Source organism: Saccostrea echinata, unplaced genomic scaffold (assembly GCF_033153115.1).
Source record: "Saccostrea echinata isolate AGI-Se365-2 ecotype Australia unplaced genomic scaffold, CSIRO_AGI_Sech_v1 ptg000051l, whole genome shotgun sequence".
Classification (NCBI taxonomy): Eukaryota; Metazoa; Mollusca; class Bivalvia; order Ostreida; family Ostreidae; genus Saccostrea; species Saccostrea echinata.
In genome coordinates this window covers 1,776,096-1,801,937 of record NW_026889800.1, presented here as the reverse complement: position 1 = coordinate 1,801,937, position 25,842 = coordinate 1,776,096, and the positions used below count along the sequence as shown (strand labels likewise).

The window sequence follows — 25,842 nt, the reverse complement described above, 5'->3', positions numbered from 1 at the left end:
ATTCCGTATCGTGGCCTTACCTTATCCCAAAGGACCATGGTTTGAACAATATAGAATCTACACTACCTAAGAATGTTTCCACATAAGTTAAAGCTTTTCTGGTCCAATGGTTCTTGAGAAGATTAATTTTTCCTAGTATATATTTCAATGTAAATCTTGGATTCCCTATTGTGACACCCACCTTATCCCCAGGGGCCATGATTTGAATAATTTAGTCTTCGCTACCTATGTCTACATAGGTTTCGGTTTTTCTGGCCCTGTAGTTCTTGAGATCATTTTTTAATGACTTCATGCTATTTTTTGCTTTTTCCTGATTATTTCTCCTTGGAAGGGGGTTTGGCTTTTCATTTTAACTTTTTAATTTCTTAGCAATTTATAATCCTCTTTACCCAATGATGCTCTGTTCCAAGTTTGGTTAAAATTGGTTAAAATTGACCCAGTGGTTCTAGAAAAAAATATTGAAAGTGTGAAAAGTTTACAGACGGACGGACGCCAGACAACAGGTGATCAGGAAAGCTCATTTGAGCTTTAAGCTCAAGTGAGCTCAAATCAAGGAACAACAGAAGTGTCATTTTAATGGCACACTATATTATAAACAATATTAATCATAACCAAAGGAAAAAAAGTATCGTAGCTTAATTAGAATAGGAAAAAAAGAAATGTTATCATACATTACTGAAAAAAAAGCTTGATTTAGTTCACACACATATAAACATGGATTTACACAGAACAATCGGTTCAGCTTACTTGAGGCTCTATCAAGTAAGAAACTATAACATTTAAATAAAAAATACAAATTAAATAAATGCATATTATGTGGTGAATAAGCAGGTAGATGTTCAGTTATACATACATTGTCAAGTGATAACAGTACACTTCAAAATTCATCCAGCATGGGTTCAATTACAATGCAATATTTATTACATGAGGATCTGGTGTGTTAATTTTTTGTGATTTACAAACCAATCAGAAAATAACAAAAAAGAATATTTTTTATTTTCTAAAGATTGAAAAAAAAGATTTTTTTTTTCCAAATAAAAATATTCAGACATATGGATGATTACTCCAACAAGACTCATGATCAAGTAGTGGACGAACTAGGTAGGAAAAATGTTACATTAATTTAACTGTTGATTCGCAGACAGATATATCATCAAAGTCATTCAATCTGCACGTCAACCATTCATGGTTAAGTTAAAGTACAATTTTCATATATGGTGAGATCTTTACGAGTCTAAAGCTCCAACATGCTTATTGGAAACATTTTATGTACATTATCATATAACAATTTGTTATTATTTGTCATTAATTCAACTTGAGATTTATTATAATACATTAGCATAATTAACAAAAATTATTGACACCAGCGACAAAGTAGGATAGCAAATCTGTGTCAGGAATATGCAAGCATGCATTAGATAATTACTTATGTGGCCGACTCTAAGTATAAAACGTGTACAAGCAATAGTAACATGGACATTTGAAACACAATCCTTTAAAACAGAAACATTCCCGCAATTACAAACTTAAAAAATAAGGATCCCTTAGGAATTATTATGATACAATCTATCACTAAGTCGAATACTGACTGACGTTTTTTTGTACTAATTGTTAGGTCATTATTTAAACCCTGAATTGTCTACGGATCATGATAATAAGAACACGGTGGTTGTGACTGGTCGACATGGTATGCCTACTCCTCCATGGCACCTAATCGCACATTTTTTTTTGGGGGGGGGGGGGGTGCTCTGCTTCGAATTTGTATTGTTTCGATGTATTTTGAGATTGATGTTTGTGAATATGTGTTATTATTGCGGTGAAAATGGACATTCCTCACGGAATTGTAGGCATGGGCAAAAAATTGTTTGCTGGAACTGCAACTCTCCGGGTCATAAAGCAAAACACTGTTCCTATTAGGAATACGGCAAAGAGGATAATGCCGAAAACCCATTCCTCTTAAAATCAAACCCCTTTGGTGTTTTAATCTGTCTTTGTGATGAATGTGTTGAAATATCATGCAAATGCTCACAAGTATGTAATTTACAGAATACTACTCATATATCACCAAGATCGAGTCTAGATAATGATTTTATGTCCTATTCACGTTTTAACAATGACAGTGATGTAAATTGTTCTTATAAAAATGTATCTCCTAGGAAAACTTATACATGTACATCCTTGACTACAAGTTCATCAACAAGAAATTCTAACTTATTAAATCCTGAAATCAACGAGAAATCAAACAAGAAAAATTCAAATTCACACTCATTTAATTTTGGACTCATCAAAAAAGGTCTTAGATTTGGAAATCTAAATATATGTCACATTTTGCCTAAAATTGACCAGCTTAAGCTTCTTTTATCAGGCTATCATTCTATTGATGTATTTGGTATCTGTGAAACATTTTTAAATGAACAAACGGACAACTGTGAATTAGATATCGATGGATTTAATTTTGAGAGAAGGGATAGATTAGGGAAATCAGGGGGAGGACTAATTGTATATATCTCCAATAATTTGCATTACAAACGTCGCAATGATTTTGAAAAGGGAGACATAGAAACACTATGGCTTGAAATTAACATCCCAAATTCAAAACCAATTTTTTATTGTACCGCATATAGGCCCCCATCTGCTACCACCTGTTGGGTAGAAAGTCTTACACGGGAGATAAATTGTGCATCCCGCTGTGACGATGCTGAAATCATTTTAACAGGTGATTTTAATATTGACCTGATGAAAGACCCCCCAAGGTACTGGACCTCAGCTTTTGAAGAATATGACTTCTCACAGATAATTAATGTACCCACTAGGATAACAAATGCCTCCTCAACCCTAATTGATCATGTATATACTAACCTACCCGAGAACATATGTGAATCTGTAGTACCGCCAATTGCAGTCTCTGACCACTATCCTATTTGTTTCACGAGAAAATTACATGATTATGTGAGGAAGTATAAACACACAGAGATAACATATAGAGACTTCAAAAAGTTTAATGAAATAAACTTTCTCTCAGACTTGGAAAAGGTTAATTTCCAATCTTTAGATTCACTCTCTAATCCAAATGATACATTAAAAAAATTTTATTCGCTTTTTAATACTGTACTAGACAAACATGCAAAAATAAAAACAAAAAGAGTGAAGTATGATGCAAGACCAAAATGGTTAACCCAAGAAATTCTCGAAGCACAGCACATGCGCAATAACTTCCATAAAAATAAAGACTTTGAAAACTATAGAATATGGCGAAATAAGGTAACATCACTTATCGAAAATGCAAAAATAAATTATTATAAATCAACTATAGAGCAAAACAAAAATCCACGCCAGATGTGGGACGCATTAAATAAATTAGCTTCTACTCCACAAAATTATATTCCGACCGCACTGGCACAAAATGATAATGTTACAGAGGATACACAAGAAATTGTGGAGATGTTTAATTCTCATTTTTCAAATATCTCTACTAAACTTCTTGAAGGTGTAAATAAAGAGGAGTGTGACATTAACGGCCTTTTGAATTTTGTACAATCTAAAATGGGTACAGAAATAGTTGATATCCCACTTATAAGTCCCGATGAAGTGCTTTACTTACTTAATAAGCTAGACGTTAGTAAATCATCAGGTGTAGATACCATTGGTCCACGTCTATTAAAACTTACTGCACAAATAATACATAAACCTGTGACCCACATAATAAATACTAGTATTACAACTGGTATTTTTCCTAAGAGTTTTAAACTTGCCAAAGTTACACCAGTTTTTAAGAAGGGAAACAAACTGGATCCAAATAACTACAGACCCATTTCTATTTTACCGACATTATCAAAAATTATAGAAAAACATGTGGCAAAATATATCCGATCTCTATTTTCAGACTTTGATCTTCTAATAGAATCTCAATCAGGTTTCAGAGAACTGCACTCATGTCAAACAGCCCTAACAAAAATTACAGATGAATGGTTATATGAAATGGATCAAGGCAAACTTGTTGGTACTGTCTTTCTTGACTTCAGTAAGGCATTTGACCTAGTAAATCATGAAATTCTTCTTAAAAAGCTACAGTGTTATAATTTTAATGAATTAACTTTACAGTGGTTTCGATCATATTTAAGTGACAGACTTCAAAGTGTCCATCTGTCTAACAAACAATCATCTTATCAGCAAGTCACAGCGGGAGTTCCACAGGGATCTATACTAGGGCCTCTTCTGTTTTTACTTTACATTAACGATCTTCCACTTAATATTAAAAATTCAAACATAGATTTGTTTGCAGATGATGCCACTCTACATGTCCCCGGCAAAGATTCCCAATCTATTGTAAATGCATTATCAATGGACATCGCTTGTATAGAAAGATGGTGCTCTCAGAATCAAATGGTACTTAATGCTTCAAAAACTAAATGCATGTTAATAGGCACACATCAGAAGAGATCAAAATTCTCAGAGCATGATTTTTCTTTATACATATCAAATCAGAAGCTAGACAACGTAACACATGAGAAGATTCTTGGAGTATATTTAGATAACTCTCTACAGTACAATGTACATATCGACCATGTGTGTAAGTCCCTGTCACATAAAATTTCTACCCTCCGAAGAATTAAAAAGTATCTTCCCACTCAAACACGCAAGCTGTTTTATAATGCATATATCATGCCTACTATTGATTACTGCCTTACAATTTGGGGCAATACATCCCGATCAAATCTTGACAGAGTTCATAAGCTTCAAAAACGTGCTGCAAGGTATATTTTAGATGCTCCCCCTGATGCACCCTCACGACCTCTTTTTGATGAACTTGATTGGCTAACTGTCTATGAACAACTTACTGTAAATAAATATGTATTACTATATAAATCCCTCTTTAATTCTTGCCCTACTTATTTAAATGACATGTTCCAATTTCAAAGTAATAACCAATACAATCTCCGATCTGAATCTAATGTTGACTTGTGTGTGCCAATTCATAAATGTAAACTTTTTGAAAATTCCTTCCAGTACTCTGGTGCCATGTTATGGAATGATTTACCTATACATATAAAAATGTCACCAACTCTTAATGCTTTCAAGAAACAAGTAAAACATTATGTAAAACAATGTCAGAATAATTTGTGATTCATATTTGTCTTTGTATATTTATGTATATATTTATTATATGTTTGTATGTGTATAACTATGTTAACTTTATAATGTTTATTGACAGAAGGCCCTGGGGAAGAATAGTGCTTGCACTAATCAGGTTACCTTCTTTAAATAAAGTATTATTATATTATTATTATTATCTTCATAGATTTTACAAGATCATTGCAAAGGCATTAAATATCATCGATGCTTTTAAAAAGATGTTTTGAGAATATATAAATACACAAAAGAATTTTTGTACAGAAACAAAATGATTTTCGACACTATCAATGTACGGGGCAATAAGAGGTTTGGATCCATCCAACGACCAAGGAAATTCACTTTTCTTGTCACCCTCATACAAAGATACTAGATTCTAAAACTTTCTTGAAATTTCTTCAGACATTTTTTTTAAACGGACAATGACTAATAAAGTTTGAATTTATTAGGACACCTGAGTCACTCAGGTGACCTATTGCTATCTGTTTTCGTCCGTCGTCGTGCGGGTGTGCGTCGTGCGTAAACTTTTTCACATTTTCGACTTCTTCTCAAGAACCACTGGGCCAATTTCAACCAAACTTGCCACAAAGTATCCTTGGGTAATAGTGATTCAAGTTTGTTCAAATGAAGGGCCAAGCCTTATTCCAAGGGGAGATAATTAAGAATTAGCGAAAAATTAATGGCATCTTTTAAAAATCTTCTTCTCAAGAACCACTGGGCCAAGAAAGATGAAACTTATACGGAAAAATCCTCAGATAGTGTAGATTCAAGTTTGTTCAAATCATGACCCCTGGGGGTAGGGTGGGGCCACAATGGACGATCAAAAGTTTACATAGGAATACATAGGAAAAACCTTTAAAAATCTTCTTCTCCAGGACCACTGGGCCAAGAAAGATGATACTTAGGTGCAAAAATCCTCAGGTAGTGTAGATTCAATTTTGTTCAAAGCATGACCCCTGGGGTTAGGGTGGGGCCACAATGGACGATCAAAGTTTTATAAGGAATAAATAGGAAAAATCTTTAAAAATCTTCTTCTCCAGAACCACTGGGCCAAGAAAGATGAAACTTGTGTGCAAACATCCTCAGGTAGTATAGATTCAAATTTGTTCAAATCATGACCCCCTGGGGAAGGGCGGGGCCATAATGAATCATTATGATCAAAATTTTACATGGGAATACATTGGGAAAAACTTCTCCTCCAGAACCACTGGGCCAGGAAAGATGAAACTTATGTGGAAACATCTTCAGGTAGTGTAGATTCAATTTTGTTTAAATCGTGATCCCCGGGGGTAGGGTTGGGCCACAATGGACAATGAAAATTTTACATTGGAATACACAGGAAAAATCTTTAAAAAAATTCTTTTCTCAAAAACAGCAAAGCCATGAGTGGTTATATTTACATGGAAGCATCCTCAGATATAGTATAGATTCAAGTTTGTTCAAATCATGACTCTGGGGATAGAGTGGGGCCACAACGGACGATCAAAGATTTACACATGAATACATATGAAAAATCTTTAACAATCTTCTTCTCAAGAATAGCAAAGCCATGATTTGTCTTATTTATATGGAAGCATCTTTGGGTAATGTTAATTCATATTTTTTTCAAATCTTGACCCCCTGGGGTAGGGAGGCGGCACAACAGGTGATCAAAGTTTTAGTTAGGAATATATAGGAAAGATCATTTAAAAATCTTCTCAAAAACAACAAAACCATGATAAGTCATTTTAATATAAGTTAACTTTGGTTGTAATGCATCATTTGATTGGATGAAAAATTAATACATATTATATAACCTGGGTTTGTTTTTGCAGCTTTCAATTTATGCTCTATAAATCCTCTATGGATTGTTGTTTTATACTCAGGTGATCGTTAAGGCCCTTGGGCCTCTTGTTTAATGATGCCGTCAAAACTTCTAAGCAAAATTATTTCGAAATTTGACCTTCTTATACTCATTATTTTAAAAATGATCCTCATTAAAGGTAAGGTGACATTTGTATTTTGTAACCAACAACACTTTAAAGTTTGAATTCATTGAAATCAGTAAACCAACAATTGTGAATTTCTTATCAATTGAAACTACCCCGTGTTCTACACCTTGAATTAAGTTTTTGAGAAATCTCAGTTCCAAATATCAAATTCCTTGAATGCATTCATTCAAATTTGATTGTGAATTCTATTTCAGGCCACAATTACAATTCTTGAGCAATCTAACCAGATCCACATCCATAACTCTTAGTTTGTAGATTTTAGTTAAGATTGAGCATTGCTTCAATTTCAAGCATATTTGATTTCATTGTCTTAAAAAATTCTTGCATTTTATTCTTTATAATAGCATCCTCATCTTCCTTTCTCAAGGTTAGTGTTTTAATATCCTTAAGGGTATCAAAGTATTTCTTTCCAGTGAAGGTTTCTAGTCTTTGGCAGATATTTGACATCGTCAACCAGGTGTCATCGAACTCTGTCTGAGGGATGGAGGCTGAGCTCACATGAGCAGTCAAACTGTTTCGTATTAACCTAATTCTCTCGATATCATCACCCACTGTCACCTCTCCTGCTGCTGGCTCTTCTCCCCACTTTCCTTTTGTTGGTTTAGGAATCTTTGAACTAATATTTCTGATCAATGTGTATGTTAATGAAATGTCAAAGTTCTTATATCCTAAATGTTTAGCATCTAGCAAGAGATGCTCTTGCTCTGGGCGCAATCTTTTATAAACTGGAGATGATTTAGCTTTGCTCTCAATATCAGAAGGGAGGACCTCCATCTCTAGTATATCTCTGTATGCCTGATTTAACACATCATTCATTGCCATTCCAAGTTTTGCAAATCTAGACCGACCCCCCAGGTCTTGTCCAGAGGCCATTGGAGTACTGGAATCACTCAACTTTCTCTGAAATACAGTTAAGCATAGTTACAGTGATGAAACAAACTTAGCAGAAAAAAGAAACTAAGAACAAAATGTATAAACATTGATTGATTGATTGTATGTTGTTTTACGCTCCGTTCAAGAATTTTACACTCAATTAGAGATCACCATATACTGGTGAAGGGCTTCAAATTTAGACCTTTACTCAGCACTCAGTGCCATTGAGCAGTGAGGGGTCTTTATTATGCCAACGCCTACCACGACACAGGGCCTCGATTTTTAAGGTCTCATCCAAAGGACCAACTTTCACTTCTAAGTGCCGGGCGCTTGGCGAAGGAACAGTTGTTACCTTTTTTTATCGAATTAGTTTAGTCGCAGCCATGATTTGAACACAAGACCTTCCGATCACGGAGCGTGTAAAGATATTATTCTATATGTTTATAATGATGCTAGACCAAAAGGGAAATTAACTTTATGATAGTTTTTAGAAGTACATGTAATAGAAAATTGAATGGTGTTACTATTCAGCTATTCTTCAATGTCATCACATAAGGGACATTGGTCAGTGTTTTGGTAAACTTGTTTGCCATAGTTCTAGAACAGGTCAATAAATCTGAAGCAAACTAGAAATCATTGAGATACCGACCATCTTAAAGGGCCCTGCCTTAAAGGGCCCTGCCTTTAAGTAATTGAAGAAATGTAGGATGAAAAGAACTTGTATTAAGGATTGTATAATTTAAAAATTGACGTTCTATATTCAAAAGTTTTTTCTCTGCTTGAAGAAAAAGAATAATACTGTTAACAATGGTATACAATTAAAACAGAAACAAGATATGTTTGAAGACATCACACCGGTTATTGACCAATTAAAATGAACTCATGCAGTCAATTGTAGTTCCATACATAATAAAGAACTATTTTTTTCATGATGTGAGAAATTTCATATTTTCCTCTCCTTCTATTTTTACATTTTTGGTGTCTGTGCTTAGGATATTTTATGTACTTTGTAAAATATTGGTTTTGACAAGACCTAATTCTTTCATGGCAAACGAAGGCCTCTTCCTAAGGTACACATACGATGTTTACAAACACATTGAAAACACGTGGTTTTGAGTGTATTCCTGTTTGTGGATGGAAAAAATCAGAAAATGCCATGTACATACCCTTTTTGTGTCAGCTGATGTGACTGGTAACGTTTAATAATTAAGAATTTTTTCCTGAGTTGGAATACTTGATTTTTAAAGATTTTATATTCTATATAGAATTATATAGTGAAAACAATTACCGAGTGTGATACCTTTAGAAATACATACCCCCGGTATGCTTCTTGTGTGGCATTCTGAATAAAACTTTGAAATTAAGCCTGATCTTCAGCTCTTCTAATTAGCAAATAACAAAAATTAAGCCTCTTTCTATTTATCTTACATTTATCACTGACATCGGCCACACGTTTAATAGAGAAAATTCAGATGAAGGGAAACTGTAAAGAAATGTACGGGGTTTATATCTCTCAGTTAATTCGATACACTAGAGCATGCTCTACATATGAACACTTTCTAAAACGAGGTAAGGTATTGACAAACAAGTTGAAGAAAAAAGAATATCAGCAGTCTCACTTAAATTCATCATTTCTTAAGTTCTATGGTCGATACAATGACCTTGTCAGGAAATACAATCTATCATTAAGTCAAATGCTGACTGACGTTTTTCATACTAATTGTTAGACCATTATTTACACACTGAATTGTCAACGGATTTTTTATTTCCTGGTCATGACAAGGAGCACTCGGCGGTTGTGACCTGTCGGCAGGGGATGCTCACTCCTCCATGGCACCTGATCCCACCTCTGATGTTATAGAGGTACGAGTTTGCTCTGCTCTAAAATTTGTATTGTTTAATCGACTTTTGAGCTTGAATACTGTTCGTTATCTCCATATATTTCACTTCAAAAGAATAATTAAATGATTTAAATAATATTGCACTCGATTTTGCAAAACCCCTCGAACGTGAATCATGGGGGTGGGGGTTGAATTTGCAATTTTGGTAAAAGTATTAGAACTTCTTAAACTCTTGCAAACATTTTATATTCAAAGAAAACCATATTCATATTTTGCAATAACCTTGAACTTGGAACCATGAGCCAGGGGGCCATACATTTTTCACAGTTTATTAAAAGACTTAATACTCATTAGACTCATACACATAATCAGTTTACAGGATGAACATCAGTAAAGAAGATTTTTATAAAATTTAATGCATTTCAATAAAGGATCAACGTAACTCAGCTCAAGGGTCATGAATTTAATATCTAAGGCAAAGGTTTCATTGCATATTATAATCATGCCAACATATTGACTACTAGATGTTCAGGAGTACAGATCTTTGACATATTTCATACCAATAGTTAGCTCTTAATATTGAAACTTGATTTGACGGGAAATAGGATCACTTGATCAATACAATACATAGTGCTCACGACGGGTGTGACCAGTCAACAGGGGGTGCTTACTCCCCTTAACCTCCTGATCCCACCTCTGGAATTTCCAAGGATCTGTGTCATATGCCCTGTTCATAGATTTGTGTTGTTTTTAGTTTTATCATAGATTGATCACTTATCCTCATCTTTACTTTTTAAAAACTCATTAATATTGATGGATCTGAACTCAACCCTCCAGAATTCGAAGGCAGAGTCCAAGAACTTCACAATCTTTGTTAACCTACATATATAATTTATTAAAATTGGTTCAGCTGTTCTTGAGAAGAAGCTGAAAATGTTCAAAGATAACAGACAATGCATTGTGTTTAACAAAAGCAGATAACAAAAGGTCTGAGTGACTCATGTTCCCTATAAATGGTTTGTTCAGAAAGGAACTTTGGGCCATCATCAAGATCATGACATAACGTTAGGTCATGAGCAATCCTAGCAAGCTCGGAATATATTATCCATTTGAAAGATTATGAATCACCTTTAAGTTATAAGCAATATTTGCGTCAATTGTTATCTTCCTGTGTTTCTCCATTAGAGGATATAGCTTGGATAGTAATTGAAATATTTTTTTTTTTTCAAATTGTTCAAAAGACTTTGGGTTAAGATCAATACACATCTGTAAGTAGTTAACAATCTTTGTACAAATTATAAAATTCCAGTGTCTCCATGAAACATTAATTGACTGAACATGAATGTTAGATTTTTTCGTACCAGTCAGTGACCTTTTCCCCAAATGGCATTTGGTCAAAATCAAGTCATGATGATACCCTCAGGTCATATGCAATTTCTCTGCGAGTTTGATTTTACAATGATTTTCCACCAAGTCTTAGCCCAGACATAAATGCAGACAAACCAACAAAAAGAAGGGCAAGATAATCCTTACATACCTCTAAATGTTAAGTTTTGTTTGCTGAGGAATATAATTTAGTAATTGTTACCTTTTCCCAGAAACTCAGAGTCCTTTGTACATTTATCACGTGTTTCTCCTTCAGTCGACACTTGCACTGAATGTCTTTATCAGTTTTAATATTGGAGAGCTCACTTGCAAGGGTGAAAGAAAGATCTTTTTCATTACAAATAACGTTTTGACATTTGTATCCTCTGTGGAATATTTTTGTACCGATAAATGTTTCTGTCAGTTTTTCTATGGCTTTTTCAACGGATTCTCCAATTTCATTTGATACGTCCTTGTCTATAGTCAATGGTGTGATTCTCAATACTTGCAACTGGATATCGTCATTAGATATGCCAACAACAACAGTGTGTTCATTGTGATCAAACACTGCTGCTGTTTGATAAAGACATGGACTTCCTTCATTGTCTTCGTCTATTGAAGCACTCCATCTTAGAAAACTCATGCAGTATGCTACCAGTCTGTAGAACACAAACATGGCAAAGGAAGTGAATCGAAAGCACAAAATGGAGGAGCATTCCCATTTATCTTCAAAGAAGTCAGCTTTAAACTGCTTTTTGTTCATACATGGGACATACCATGACATGCCATCTTCTGATACAGCCTCAAAAGAGTCCAAAGCTACAAGCATTTGAAGCTTCTCCATGTAAGACATAATTTCACTTTTGTGTTTCAAGTATGAAGGTTCATCTTTCCAAAGTGCATCTATTACTTTATCTTTAAGTTCTCCCATTTTATTGAAGGATTTCCATTCCTTGATTAAATTTGTTTTGCAGTCTTTATTGATATGGTTTTCATCAGCAATAATCTTGCTGAAAGCTTTAGCAAACCACTGAATGTCAAGCACTGCATTTTCCCTCAATTTCTCTTCTTCAAAATACAAAAGAAGGCCATTGTCATGGAAACACTTTAAAAACATAGACATTTCCTCATCACTTTTAATTTGGTATTCATGGGGAAGGGATAAGTTGAGCTTCCAGATTTCACTAAGGGACAAAACCTTCCATGCTCCTTCATACAATAACTGTTCCATTAAAGCCCATGAAGAAGGCATTTCAATTTTAGTATTTATCTCATCTTTAAACAGTTCAACTATGGACATTTTCATTGACTCAAGCATTTTTTTCGAGTTGTCATTTAGTTCATCTAGACCCACTGCATATTCACGATCATTGAGAGAATCTCTTAACCAATCTCTGTCCTCATCTGGAACTGCTTCCCAAAACTCCCCAAAATACTTCTTAATTTCCTGAAAAGGTAAATAAAATCATGAAAAAAGAATACATGAGGCCTAAGGGCCACAACACCAACCTGAATCTCACTGACATTCCTGTTGTTTATTACAATATTTTAAAAACTCCCATCTCTTTTCTCAAGAAAAATTATAATTGATTGAATCCAAACAACAATTTCCATATATTTCCATTTCTATTTTTTTCTCTGTGATAACTCTTTGAAAGTTAGTTGAGTTGATTTCTTGATCATTCGTTGATGCCCAGGCATTTTCTACTAACTAGACAGTGATTCCTTAAATAATTGCAAAATGTGTGGCTCTTGTATTTGAAAAAAAAAATTCTCATAAAATTCCTTTTAAAATATTGATCCCTTATTGTACCCAACCTGAACTCCTAGAGCCATAATTTGATAAACAAAAGGCCCATGGGCCACAACGCTTAAAGAGTAACTATGGCCCTTCTGTTTTTTATCAGCAGTTACTATAGTTAAATTATGTTGAACAATATTTTTTTCTTTGTTCGTTTGATTGTTCTTTTAAGGAATATTCTACATTTTGGTACTCTTGTATCACATATCACAGCCCCACTGTTCTTGAAAAGAAAAAGATTTTAAACATTGTTTTAATATATGCAAACCCATGTAAAATTTCATCACTTACTGTAGCCCCATCTTACCCCATGGGGTCACTATTTGAACAAACTTGTTTCTAAGGATGATATCACTAATCAATTAATCCAGGTTAATTAAAAAATGTTTATTTTCATGTACACTGTATATGCGGTCTTATTTAGAGGGTCCTAGGTCTTCCAATTATTCAACTGCAAACAGATGAAAGCATCAGCATATCAATGGAATCTTGGATTAACTTCAAGAGTGGTTTTTTTAATAGCTTTAATTTCAAATTATGAAAATAACATTAATTAAATCATAACGAAACCTTATACATAACGTAATTTATCAATATATTTTCATTAACCTGTGAACTACAAGGTCACTGGCTGGCATTCGTACTCGTTGACCTTGGGAAAAATTATGTGGAAGTCTGGCCCTTTGTCTCTCATTATTTTTACTATCCACTGCTTACGTAGAGCTAAGTCTTTAAGAAAAAGATGGGAGGACAAAGAAAAATCTTGTCCATTGTCCCCATTACCAGGGAACACAACAGTGGGATACCGAACTCTGCATTCTTTTAACAGATGCGCTAGACGCCATGCTGCTGCAGTCGCGTTATGTACGCCAAGCCTCGTTTTGAAAACAGGAATTTTGCATGGTCGCGTGAATAGAGCATGTTTTCACTTCTCTTATTTAACTACCTTTAACTAACTACTTTTACCCAAGAATGCTTTGTAGTAAGTTTGGTTGGAATTGGCCAAGTAGTTCTGGAGAAGATAAAAATGTGAAAAGTTAATGATGATGACAACAATGCTTAAAGACAAAGGACAAATTTTGATCAGAAAAGGTCATTCTTTGGCTCAAATGAACTTAAAATACAACTCTGTGCTAAGTTGAATACTTAGATTTGAAAATGTATAATTTCAGTTTAAACATTTGTACTCAATTTTTGTTTTACAATCGAAATCAGAAAAAAAGAATAAAGTAAAACATGCTTGTAACAAAGTGCCAGGGATGGGTGATTTTGTTTCATAATTATATAATTTCTTATATCCATTAACTTAAAAATATACTTTAAAGCCACTGGGAATGAAAATAACTTTGCTGTGAGTGTCTATTCATTATAAACATGTGTTTGCTATAAGTTTGTTTTACTGTAAATTTACCTTTACACTCTCACGATTTGTTAATGATCTGTTAATTTCTCCTAATTTACATTCAAATTGAATTACCTCTGCTAGCATAAATACTTACAGCTGTAGATTTTCTTTCTGTGTGTGTGACAACAAGAAACAGTGGTGCCTTTTTGCCTCCAAATGTCTTGATTGAGGTAATCCAAAACTTCAGGTAGTCTACAAAAACAAATAGAGCATCATAATAAAATAAAACAGGCAGATGTCTCTGACGAGAGTGTAGCTCTTCTGATTGTACTTACAAACAGTGGGAAGATAAAGTTGTACAGTGAGTTAAACTTTTTTTTTTTTTGGTTATACAGGTATAAAATTATCTGTTTCATATTTGGATATTTTACTTGAAAAAGGAATGGTAATCTAACAACCAAGCTTAATGATAAACGTGATGACTTTAACTTTTCAATCGTCAACTTCCCTTACTTATGCAGCAATATACCTTCATCACCTGCATACAGGGTTTATATCTCTCAGTTGATTCGATACGCAAGAGCATGCTCTACGTATATACAATTTCTAAAACGAGGTAAATTATTGACAAACAAGTTGATGAAACAAGAATATCAGCAGTGTCGTTTAAAGTCATCATTTCATAAGTTCTATGGTTGATACAATGACCTTGTCAGCAAATACAATTTATCTTTGAGTCAAATGCTGACAGACTTTTTTTTCTCATACTAATTGTTAGACCATTATTTACACACTGAATTGACGGCAGATTTTTCCGTTATTTCCCGAATATGACAAGGAGCACACGGTGGGTGTGATCGGTCGGCAGGGGATGCTCACTCCTCCATGGCACCTGATCCCACCTCTGATGTTTTGGAGGTCCGTGTTTGCTCTGTTCCTATTTTGTATTGTTTAATGGACTTTTGAGTTTGAATACTGTTTGTTATCTTCATATATTTCATTATACAGGTATATAATTATATGTCTAGTTGTTTTTAAAGATTCTCCAACAAATTTATTCAAATCAAGCAAAAATTTTCGGAAACAGCTTTTTGAACGCATTCTTCTAACTTCAGTAACTAGAGCAGCACTTTACCTTGACATTAAAAACGGACTGCACAAAAGTGTATCGTAATGTAGCATTCTTGTGTACAGGTACATGTACCAACTTTAATGATAGAAAATTAAATAATAAGGAATGAATTTAATAGCTACCCAAAGTTAATACTGTGTAACCTGGGTTGAGATAGTAAAGCTTTATTAACCGTGAAGCGGTTTATAAAAATAAAAATAAAAAAAATTAAGTGTTCAAACCCAGGTTATACCAGTATTACTTTAATATTTATTAAAATCATCCCTTAAACTGTAAAATCACATATTTTCGTGGTTTGAAGAAAAAATATGGGCTTGTGGGGATTTAATTTTAATTTGTGGATGAAGAATTGTTGAGTAGATATGCATATGACATTTTACATTTTGTGGTGGACATGAATTCTTGGATCTCTTCATACCTCGAAAACAACAAAAAATAAACCTCCAAGAAAATGAGTGATTTCTCAATAATTTAATTTTCTATCATTCAATGTAAAAAAAATAAAATAATTTCCCCATCAAAAATGCCTTCAATTTGTAGAAAGAGGAGTGATGCAATTTTGAATAAGGTCATTTTCACATAGGAAACACAGGCTATACAATATAATTTTTTTTTTATCCAATCAAACGGCGTGTTATAACCATAACTAAATTATGACTAATCAAGGTTTTTGCTGAACTTGAAAATTTTTTTTAAAACATTCCCTTATGCCCATTGTGGCCCCACCCTATCTCTGCTGGTTATGATTTGAACAAGTTTTACATTTCACTAACACGAGGTAAGGAGTTGATCCTTACATCGCGGGTTCGAATCCCACTGTGGGACGTGGAGACCGGTCCTTCGGATGAGACCGTATAAACCGAGGTCCTGTGTCGCAGTAGGTGCTGGCACGATAAAGATCCCTCACTGCTCAATGGCCGTAAGTGCCAAGCATAGGACAAAATTTGCAGCTCTCCATCGGCATATGGTGGCGTCTCCATATGAGTGAAAAATTCTCGAGAGGGACGTTAAACAACATACAAACAAACAAACATTTCACTAACTAAAATGCTTTAACATGTTTAATCTTTTATGGTCCAGTGCTTTTTGAAATTTTAAAAAGATCTCATTAAGATCTCACTTATTTTAATTATCTCCCCTTAAAAGAGAGTGAAGCCCTTCATTACAACATGATTAAGATAATGACAGACAAATTTTGATAAGAAAGCTCACATGAGCCTAATGCTTAGGTGAGCTAAACACTGATTGAGTTACTGTGTTATGATGTATAAATATAAACACTCAGGCGTAAACATATGACCCTCACATTTTTACGAGCTACCTGCTACAATTAAGCACTTCTTTAGCCTGCAGGCCAGAGTGTCTGTTACAAAATTATAATCTCACCTTCATTAATGCCAGCCAAAAAGACATAAATTTGATATCACAACATCATGTCTTATCTTTGTAAGTCAATATCATGACATCATGTCTTACCTTTGTAAGTCTTGATGTCACTACATCATGTCTTACCTTTGTAAGTCAATATCATGACATCCTGTCTTACCTTTGTAAGTCTTGATGTCACTACATCATGTCTTACCTTTGTAAGTCAATATCATGACATCCTGTTTTACCTTTGTAAGTCTTGATATCACTACATCATGTCTTATCTTTGTACATCTTGATATCATGACATCATGTCTTACCTTTGCAAGTCTTGATATCACGACAACATGTCTTACCTTTGTAAGTCTTGATATACTGACATCATATTTTACCTATGTAAGTCTTGATATCATGACATCATGTCGTACCTTTGTAAGTCCACACAGAGAAGATTGATCCTTCTTGATTATCTTTCGCTTTACTGACAACATCTTCAAACCTCTTAGTCATGTCCAACACAAGGATGAAGAAAGCCTTTGGTGTTACGTAAATTTGGTGGCAGGCATAATACGCTAACTGTCCAGCAAAATCCAGCATGCTTACTGTTGGTAACTTTCCTTTTTCAGACAAGATTTTCTGAAAAATTTCATCCTTCACCATTGCTTGTGCTTCTGAGGAGAGAATATTGGCCATTGTCTCTACTGTAGTCTCTTCTTCTGTGCCCTCAGTTGGTGAACTAGACATTTCCATATTATCTTCTTTCTTTTCTTCTTTGCCTTCAGTTTGAGAACTGGACAACTCAATATTTCTTTCTTTCTTTTCTTCTCTGCTATAAATTACTTCATTGTTTTTATCAGTATTTCCTCGTTCCAAATTGTCATGTTTTTCATTTGCAGCAGAGACAGAAACTTCACTGCTCGGGTCTGGTTTCAAATCTGCAGCATTTATCCTTATAAATGTCTTTAAGGGTGAGTCATCATCAGCCACTGTAAAAGAGGAATTTTGTTATTTAGTTAAGGGTTTCCTTGTAAAGCACATCATTTGTGGCTAAATATCTCTTTTATCAAAACGGGGGATTGACAACAAAAATTTTACTGATTGTATCATATATTTTGTATCGGTATATATTAAGGATGTCAACGAGTACCCGGTTAACCGGGTACTCAATCAAACGTCCGAATATCGAATACCAAAGATGGTACTCGGTTATTTGGATGTGTATTTTGTCTTATTTCAAAGTACATATTTTTATCAAAAACTAACCAAAAAATAACTTAAATGTGCATACGGATAATTAGCGTGTCGTCATCTACACATGTAAACACCCGTTTGTCGCCTGTGGCTGTGTATATACAGTAATTACCGTAACCAATCACCTAGTACACAGCTGTACTCACCTATTGTGGTCCTTAATTTTTTGATGGCTTCAATGATTGTTTTTTTTTTCAATGAACATCATTTAATATGGTCTATTATCTTCAAAATATGTAAAGATTAAAAAAATGTTTAAAGTCAGTTTCCATAGTAAGTTAAGTTATACGGGGGGAACAACCAACATATGAAAAATATTAGACTAGCAATCCAAACAACGTCCCTGCCTTCTCTTTTGCTTGTCTAATCATCACAAACCTGCGTTAGATTGTCCTCCTTTTGCGCTGATGAAATAGATCCTAAACAAGGACTGTAAACCATTTGTAACTTTTGATGTATTAATTGTGTCATTTGTATTTATTTAGTACGAAAAATCATTTCCGTTGTACTCTATGTTTATATACATTCATAAAACATGATAAAAACAGCTTTGGGGTTTAACAAATTAACAATTAAAAATTAACAAACTTGTATTTACAGTGCCCGTGTACTCGATCGGATAAACGTCCGAGTAACCGATTATCAAAAATTGATCGATTTGACATCCCTAGTATATATTGTTAGTTTACTTATGTATAACATGACAAGAGAAGTAACTCTAGTTTATGCTTAACTTATCTCCCCCTAAGGGAGCTCTTCATCTTGTAAAGTTAGTTTGAGTGTATGATGCTGAATAAAGCAAATGTCTAACAATGGTAGCAGAGCGTGGTTGGTCATTGATAAGCAAAGAAGAAAGGATGATTGTCTTGACAGGAATGAATTTTGAGAACAAAGAAACTTTATATGAAAAAGCTAAGAAATCCTTTAAAAAATTCAAAGGTGAAATGTGTGAAGGAAATGCCCCTACCAAACCAGTATCCATTAAACTTGAACCAGCATTCCTTGCTGAAAATGAAGAAGCGCTGATGGCAGCTGGATACACTAGAATGAGGAGCAGTAAATTTTATCGAGGAGGGGAAAGGAATGAGCAGATGAGAGGAAGAGGATTTCAGAGTGGTCAGAGTAGAGACTCTCATCGAGGTCAGTACCGCGGACAATCACGAGTAGGCAGCTCAGCAATTAAAAAGAGTATGAATCCATCAGGACCAGATGGGAATGTGTTGACATGCAAATCTTGTGGGTCATTCAGACATATGGTGGCCGCATGTCCTCATAGCTGGGAAAATATGGCTAACGTCAATACATGTTCAGCTGAAGAAGAATTTGTACTATTTACAGGTTACCAACCAAAGGAAATAGGACACTTGGGGATGGATGCTAGGAACTGTGCAGTTCTAGACAGTGCCTGCAGCAGTACAGTGTGTGGTAGTACATGGATCAACACATACATTGATTCACTGGATGAATTGGACAAAAATAAAATTAGGAAAACAGAGGGCAGAAGAATTTTTAACTTTGGAGGAGGAACTCGTCTTAAATCCGAAGGAGAATTTGCGATTCCAGCTCGTATAGCAGGGAAAGATGTGACGATAACTACTGATGTTGTTAATTCAGACATTCCATTACTGTTGTCAAGAACAGCTATGAAAACTGCTGGCGTAAAGCTGAACTTAGAGGATGACACAGCAGAGATTCTAGGAAAAACTATGAACCTTAATGTGACCTCTTCTGGACATTATTGTATTCCCATAGACAAAGCAGAAATGATACCTGTTGAGGAAGTCTGCTCAGTTAGAATTGATGAGGTGGATCCAAAAAAGAGATACTCAACTCTTCTGAAACTGCACCGACAATTTGCCCACCCACCAAAGAAACGACTTGTATCCCTCTTGAAAGATGCAGGTGCTTGGTGTGAGAGCTTTGAAGAAGACATTGAAAAAATAGAGCAGAGGTGTGATGTGTGCAAGACTTATGCCAGAACCCCATCACGACCTGTTGTGTCATTTCCAATGGCGTCTCATTTTAATGAGAAGGTAGCTATGGACCTAAAGTACTGGAGAGGGAAGTGGATATTACACATGATTGACATGTGGTCCAGATACACTGTGTCAGTTTTTATCCAGAGGAAAAAGACAACTGATGTTATTGATAAAATCATGTCTCATTGGATAGGAATATTTGGTGTCATGGGCGCAATTATGACAGACAATGGAGGGGAGTTTAACTCGGAAGAAATTCGAGAAGTGGCATCCATTTTGAATGTCAAAGTGTGTACTTCTGCAGGCGAAAGTCCATTTCAAAACGGCTTGTGTGAAAGAGTGCATTCTGTAACCGACATGATGCTCACAAAATTGGAACAAGACTATAAAGATGTAAGTGAAGAGAGCTTGTTGTGCTGGGCAAACATGGCTAGGAATGTATTGCAGATGTGGAACGGCTTTAGTAGCCACCAGCTTGTGTTTGGATGGAACCCCCAACTTCCGAACATCATGACGGACAAACTTCCAGCACTTGAGGGTCGTACAACGAGTGAGACATTTGCTAAACACCTCAATTTATTGCACAGCACTAGACGAGCTTACATAGAGGCAGAAGCTGATGAGAGAATCAGAAGGGCATTGTTATATAAAGTGAGAGCAGCTGAAGAATCCTATGAGAATGGTGATCAGGTGTATTACAAGCGTGAGGGTAAAGATAGATGGCTTGGACCTGGGAGAGTTGTTTTTCAAGATGGTAAAGTTGTTTTTGTTCGTCATGATGGAGTTTTTGTGCGAGTGTCACCTAACAGGTTACAGAAAATAACAGATACTGAAACTATGAGTACCGATGAAGAGAAAACACATCAAGGAGTAACAAGTGAAGTGGGACTTAAGAATAGTGCAGTCACTGAATACCTGTCAGAGAGGAAAATAGACCAAAACTCACACCAACCCCCCAAACCTGCACTGAAAGCAAATGACAGTATTCAGTACAAGATGGGATTGGAGGATGATAATTGGATAAAAGCAACAATTCTCAGCAGAGCTGGCAAAGCTTCTGGAACCAACAGGGATTGGTATAATGTAAAATATTCTGAGAGTGAAGAAGAAAAAAGCATAGACCTAGGTAGGCTTCCTTGGAAAATAATCAACCAAAATGATGAGAGTGTTAATTCTGCAACATGTGAAAATACAAACTGTGACAATATATCTCTAGCAAAACAGAATGAATTAGAGAAACTAAAAAACTTCGACACATACACTGAAGTTCTGGATGAAGGACAACATAGACTATCTACAAGATGGGTTGTTACATCAAAAGAAGGACAAGTAAGAGCTAGACTTGTAGCGCGTGGGTTCGAGGAGGAATTTTATATCCCAAGAGACAGTCCGACAGTTGGAAAGGGCGGCCTTAAGATATTTTTGACCATAACAGCAAGTAAATTATGGGACGTCAAAACCACAGACATAAAGTCAGCCTTTTTGCAAGGAAAAACACTTGACAGAGATGTTTATCTTCAACCGCCAAAGGAAAGTATCACACCTGCTGGAATGATATGGAAGTTGAAACACTGTCTATATGGACTGAAAGATGGTGCGAGACAGTTTTACTTAAGTGTTAAAGAAGAACTTAATAAACTTGGCTTTGAGCAGTGTAGTGTAGACCCAGCTCTCTTCTGCTATAGAAAGGATGGAAAGCTACATGGAATAATTTGTTCTCATGTTGATGATTTTCTCCATGCTGGGGATGAGATTTTTGAGAGACAGGTTTGCAAGTTTAGAGAGAGATTTTCAGCTGGAAAAGTTGCCGAATGCCAATTTCATTATATCGGTTTCTATCTTAAACAAGATCAAGAGGGAATAGTACTGGATCACACTAATTACATGGAGAAGTTACAAAGTGTAGAGATTGACCCCTGAGAGCAAGTCAGAAGAAAAGTCAACTAAGTGATGAAGAACAGACTGAATACAGACAAATCATAGGATAGGGCAGATCAATTGGGCAGTGCAGGGGTCTAGACCAGACCTTGCATTTGAAATGATAGACATGAGCACTAAGCTGAGAAGTGGAACCATGGCAGACTTAATCAGAGCAACAAAAACCATTAATAGGCTTAAGGACTTCAAAAGTATCCTGAGATTTCCAGTTTTAGATCTTAGCTCACTAAAAATAATAACATTTACTGATGCATCTTTAGGAAACCTTAATGATGGAATTTGAAGTACCCAAGGAGTTATTATCTGGATTATGGACAAACATGGAAAATGCTCCCCCCTTTTCTGGCAGGCTAAAAAGATCAGAAGAGTTGTCCGCTCCACCCTAGCAGCAGAGGCACTTAGTCTACAGGAAGGACTGGAGGCAAGTTTTTATTATCGACACATGTTGGAGGAAATTTTGGGAGTTCCCAGCAAATCCATCGCGATTTATGCATTTGTAGACAATAAGAGTGTGATTGAATCTGTGCATTCAACAAAACTTGTGGAGGATAAGAGACTTCGAATCGATATTGCCGCATTGACAGAAGCAGTAATTCAAGGAGAAGTGAAAAAAATTCAGTGGTGTTCGGGACAAAAACAGCTAGCAAATTGCCTAACAAAAGCAGGAGCAAATGGTTTGTGCGTTTTGGAGATTCTACAAACAGGACAGATGTTGCCAGACTTTTGTGGTTAAAAGTGACAATATTACTGTTAATCTTACAATCAGAAACATTTTAATCATTCTTAACTTTTGTTATTTTAATTTTCTTTACCCAAAAAGAGAAAAGTATAATTAATGTTAGTTTACTTATGTATAACATGACAAGAGAAGTAACTCTAGTTTATGCTTAACTTATCTCCCCCTAAGGGAGCTCTTCATCTTGTAAAGTTAGTTTGAGTGTATGATGCTGAATAAAGCAAATGTCTAACAAATATATATTATATAATTTACAATATTTTAATAATTAAATTTTGTTTGTTTGTTTTTTTTAAATGGAAATTAATGTGGCAGCTGTTGCAGAAAAAAAGGAGACAGCATTATCTCTTAAATACACTTGTGTCTGGATGAATTTCAATTAATATGTTAATTGAAGCCAAAAGGAGATAATAATCAGTGGATGTAAATATTATATCATCAAGATTATTTAAGATAGATAATTAGATACAACAGAGCTCACCTCAACGAATGCTGTTTCTAAGTACTAAGCCAAAGTCCCACCCTAAACTAATTTTCTTGTAGTGTGCATCACTAGATGCATTATTTATGCAATTTTAGTCTGATGAGGTTTGCAGCTACTCTGGAATGGACACATCTAAAAATTTATACTTTATTTAGAAAATGTAAATCAAATCCAGCATTTGAAGCAAGTTTGAGAGTTTTCATCCTTGATGCATCAACCACGCAAGTTTGGTTCAGATAGCCCTTATAGTTTCTTCGTAATGGACCTGCTCACAAAAATTTAACCTGGTCACTCATCTGGAAATGTAGGTGAAGTCCCGCATCCAAAGCATGTGCATCAATAAATGTATCTTCAGTGCAAAGTTGGTTAGCATACGGCTTACAGTCACTTTAGAAAGAAACTACACCATAAACTTTAACCTGGTCATTCATAGGGAAAATGTAATCAGATCCAGCATCCATAGCAATATTCCAGTAGTATGCATCCATAGATGTATCATCCATATAAGTTTGGTCAATATAGGCTTTTAGTTACTTGGAAATGAATTCTACTCCATAAACTTTAACTTGCTTCAAAAACTTCAACCTACTCCAAAAACATTAACCTGGTCATTCTTTAGCTGAATTTGCAGCATCTGAAACCTTGACTGGTACAATGAAATATACTAGAAGTATCTTACATGCATCTCAGATTAATATAGGGCATAGAACTACTTAAAAAAATTGGCTCCAAAAACTTTAACCTGGGATGCGGACACCGAGGGTATTACATAAGCTCCCCCCAACTTCGTTGAAGTGAGCTAAAATAAACTTTAAAATTTCCCTTGTTAAGAAAAGCAGTCACGATGAATCATATTAAAGTGGGAGCATCCTCTGGTAGATTTCATTTATTTTTGTTCAAACCATGGCCCCTGTGTATAGGGTGCTAGCTACAATTTGTAAATCCGGTGTGACAATATTAACGTGTACCAACGGACGACAATATGTGCGAATATGGGAGATACACAATGTCACCAGCGGCAATACACATAAGAAGAGAATATGTACCGTTACTGTCGTGCTGCACTGAATAGCATACAATATATGTCTGTGTGATTTACACACCAATTACATTAATAATTAATGTCGACACTGACAATATGTTCAAGTGTAACTTTTCAGCCAGCCACAATATGTACCGATGGACGACAACACGTGCATTGAGGGTAGGTACATATTGTCGCTGATAATGATATATGTACAGAATGACAATATATAGCATCACAACACATACTCTTCAATCACAAAAATCCTGGCTTATTACTTTTTCATATGAGAAGAGGTCCTCAATTAAATGAATTTAAATTTCTGCAGATCCTAAAACATGCATGTAGATATACAGTTAAACACGCTTATGATGAAGTGCCAGGGATGGACAATTTCACTTTGTTATAAGGCTTTATTCGCTAAACCTGTTAAGTTTACAAAATATTTTTAAGTCACAGGGAATGAAAATCACTTCACTGTAAGCATATTAAATTCATTATAATCATGTTTGCAATAAGCATGTTTTATTGTATGTGCATAATTATGTATACTGTCCTCACAAGGATAGTGAGGTGAAATCAAATGGTGTGTTCAATGCACATGTACATGCAGAAATACAAAATCCAACCTGCATTTTCGTAATTTCTACAGAGATTTAGATTTGTTTTCATGTTTCACCATGGATCATAGAATGATGAAGTAATTTTAGTCACATGTTAAGCTTAATATTATGGTGTTTTTTTTTCCAGGTTCACTAAAATAATAATTATTACTAAAAATTCAAAAAAGGGGGATCCGGAGCAAAGCTGTGGCTGAACACAATTTTTGTCAAAATCTTTGTACACAACACACACCTGCATGACAACAGCCAACAAAGAAAGCAATATGTCATTAGAGTGACTTAGATGACCTTCAGTTAAAAGTCCAAATTTGTCAGGATAAAATAATACATGTATTTATGAAATTATAAATTCTAACTATTTAATTAATTGGCAATTAAAGTCAAAAATACACAAGTGGTGAAAGATTTCGAATAGGTTTGATAAATAGACTAATAGTTTTAGATCACATGGGAAATACCTCTGCGGGATCAGATTTTCAAAATAATGGACACATAGGGCACCTGCATTGACTTCATTATACTTTTGAAAGTAAATTAAACCAGACGTCTCTGTCGAGACTCAAACTCTACTGCTGTGTTCTTCTAATAAAGAAAGATGCATTTTATTGAAGATTACTTGAATGTGTAAAAATTGTGTAAAATGTGTAAAAAATCTAAATAGAATTAAACTGTAGGAATAGGGTTTTTTGAAAGAATTTCAAAAAAGAAATTTCTATTTTTAGTAACCATGACAAAACCAGATTTAAACATCTTAATGCCGTCTAATGTAACATGTCTTACTGAACTGGACCAAAACAGTAGAAGGAGCAGTGTTTTTTTTAAAAAAAAAAAAAAAAAAAAAAAAACTTCAAAGAAATTTCTATTTTAATAGCTGTGGCAATGACACCCTTTGTTGAAATCAAAAATCGATACACAGGATTATGTATCTTAAAGCTGAACACGTTTCGTTAAAAGAATCTGT

General features: G+C 34.9%; 1 protein-coding gene across 2 annotated transcripts in view; it reads right to left on the bottom strand.

Moving 5' to 3' along the window:
• LOC133203783 (uncharacterized) overlaps nucleotides 1-25,842 on the bottom strand; it is a 177,748-nt gene that overhangs the window by 76,196 nt on the left and 75,710 nt on the right. The window contains exons 7-10 of one of the 2 annotated variants that reach the window (XR_009723472.1): nucleotides 17,275-17,832; nucleotides 14,501-14,598; nucleotides 11,424-12,647; nucleotides 7,083-8,021 (exon numbers count right to left, since the gene is read on the bottom strand). Coding sequence is in view for 1 of the 2 variants with exons in the window: in XM_061339567.1 (XP_061195551.1) it covers nucleotides 7,380-8,021; nucleotides 11,424-12,647; nucleotides 14,501-14,598; nucleotides 17,275-17,832 (2,522 nt within the window). In the remaining variant the exon portion in view is untranslated. Of the gene's footprint in view, nucleotides 1-7,038; nucleotides 8,022-11,423; nucleotides 12,648-14,500; nucleotides 14,599-17,274; nucleotides 17,833-25,842 lie in introns of those variants that run through there. The other variant, XM_061339567.1, reaches the window with a different exon arrangement.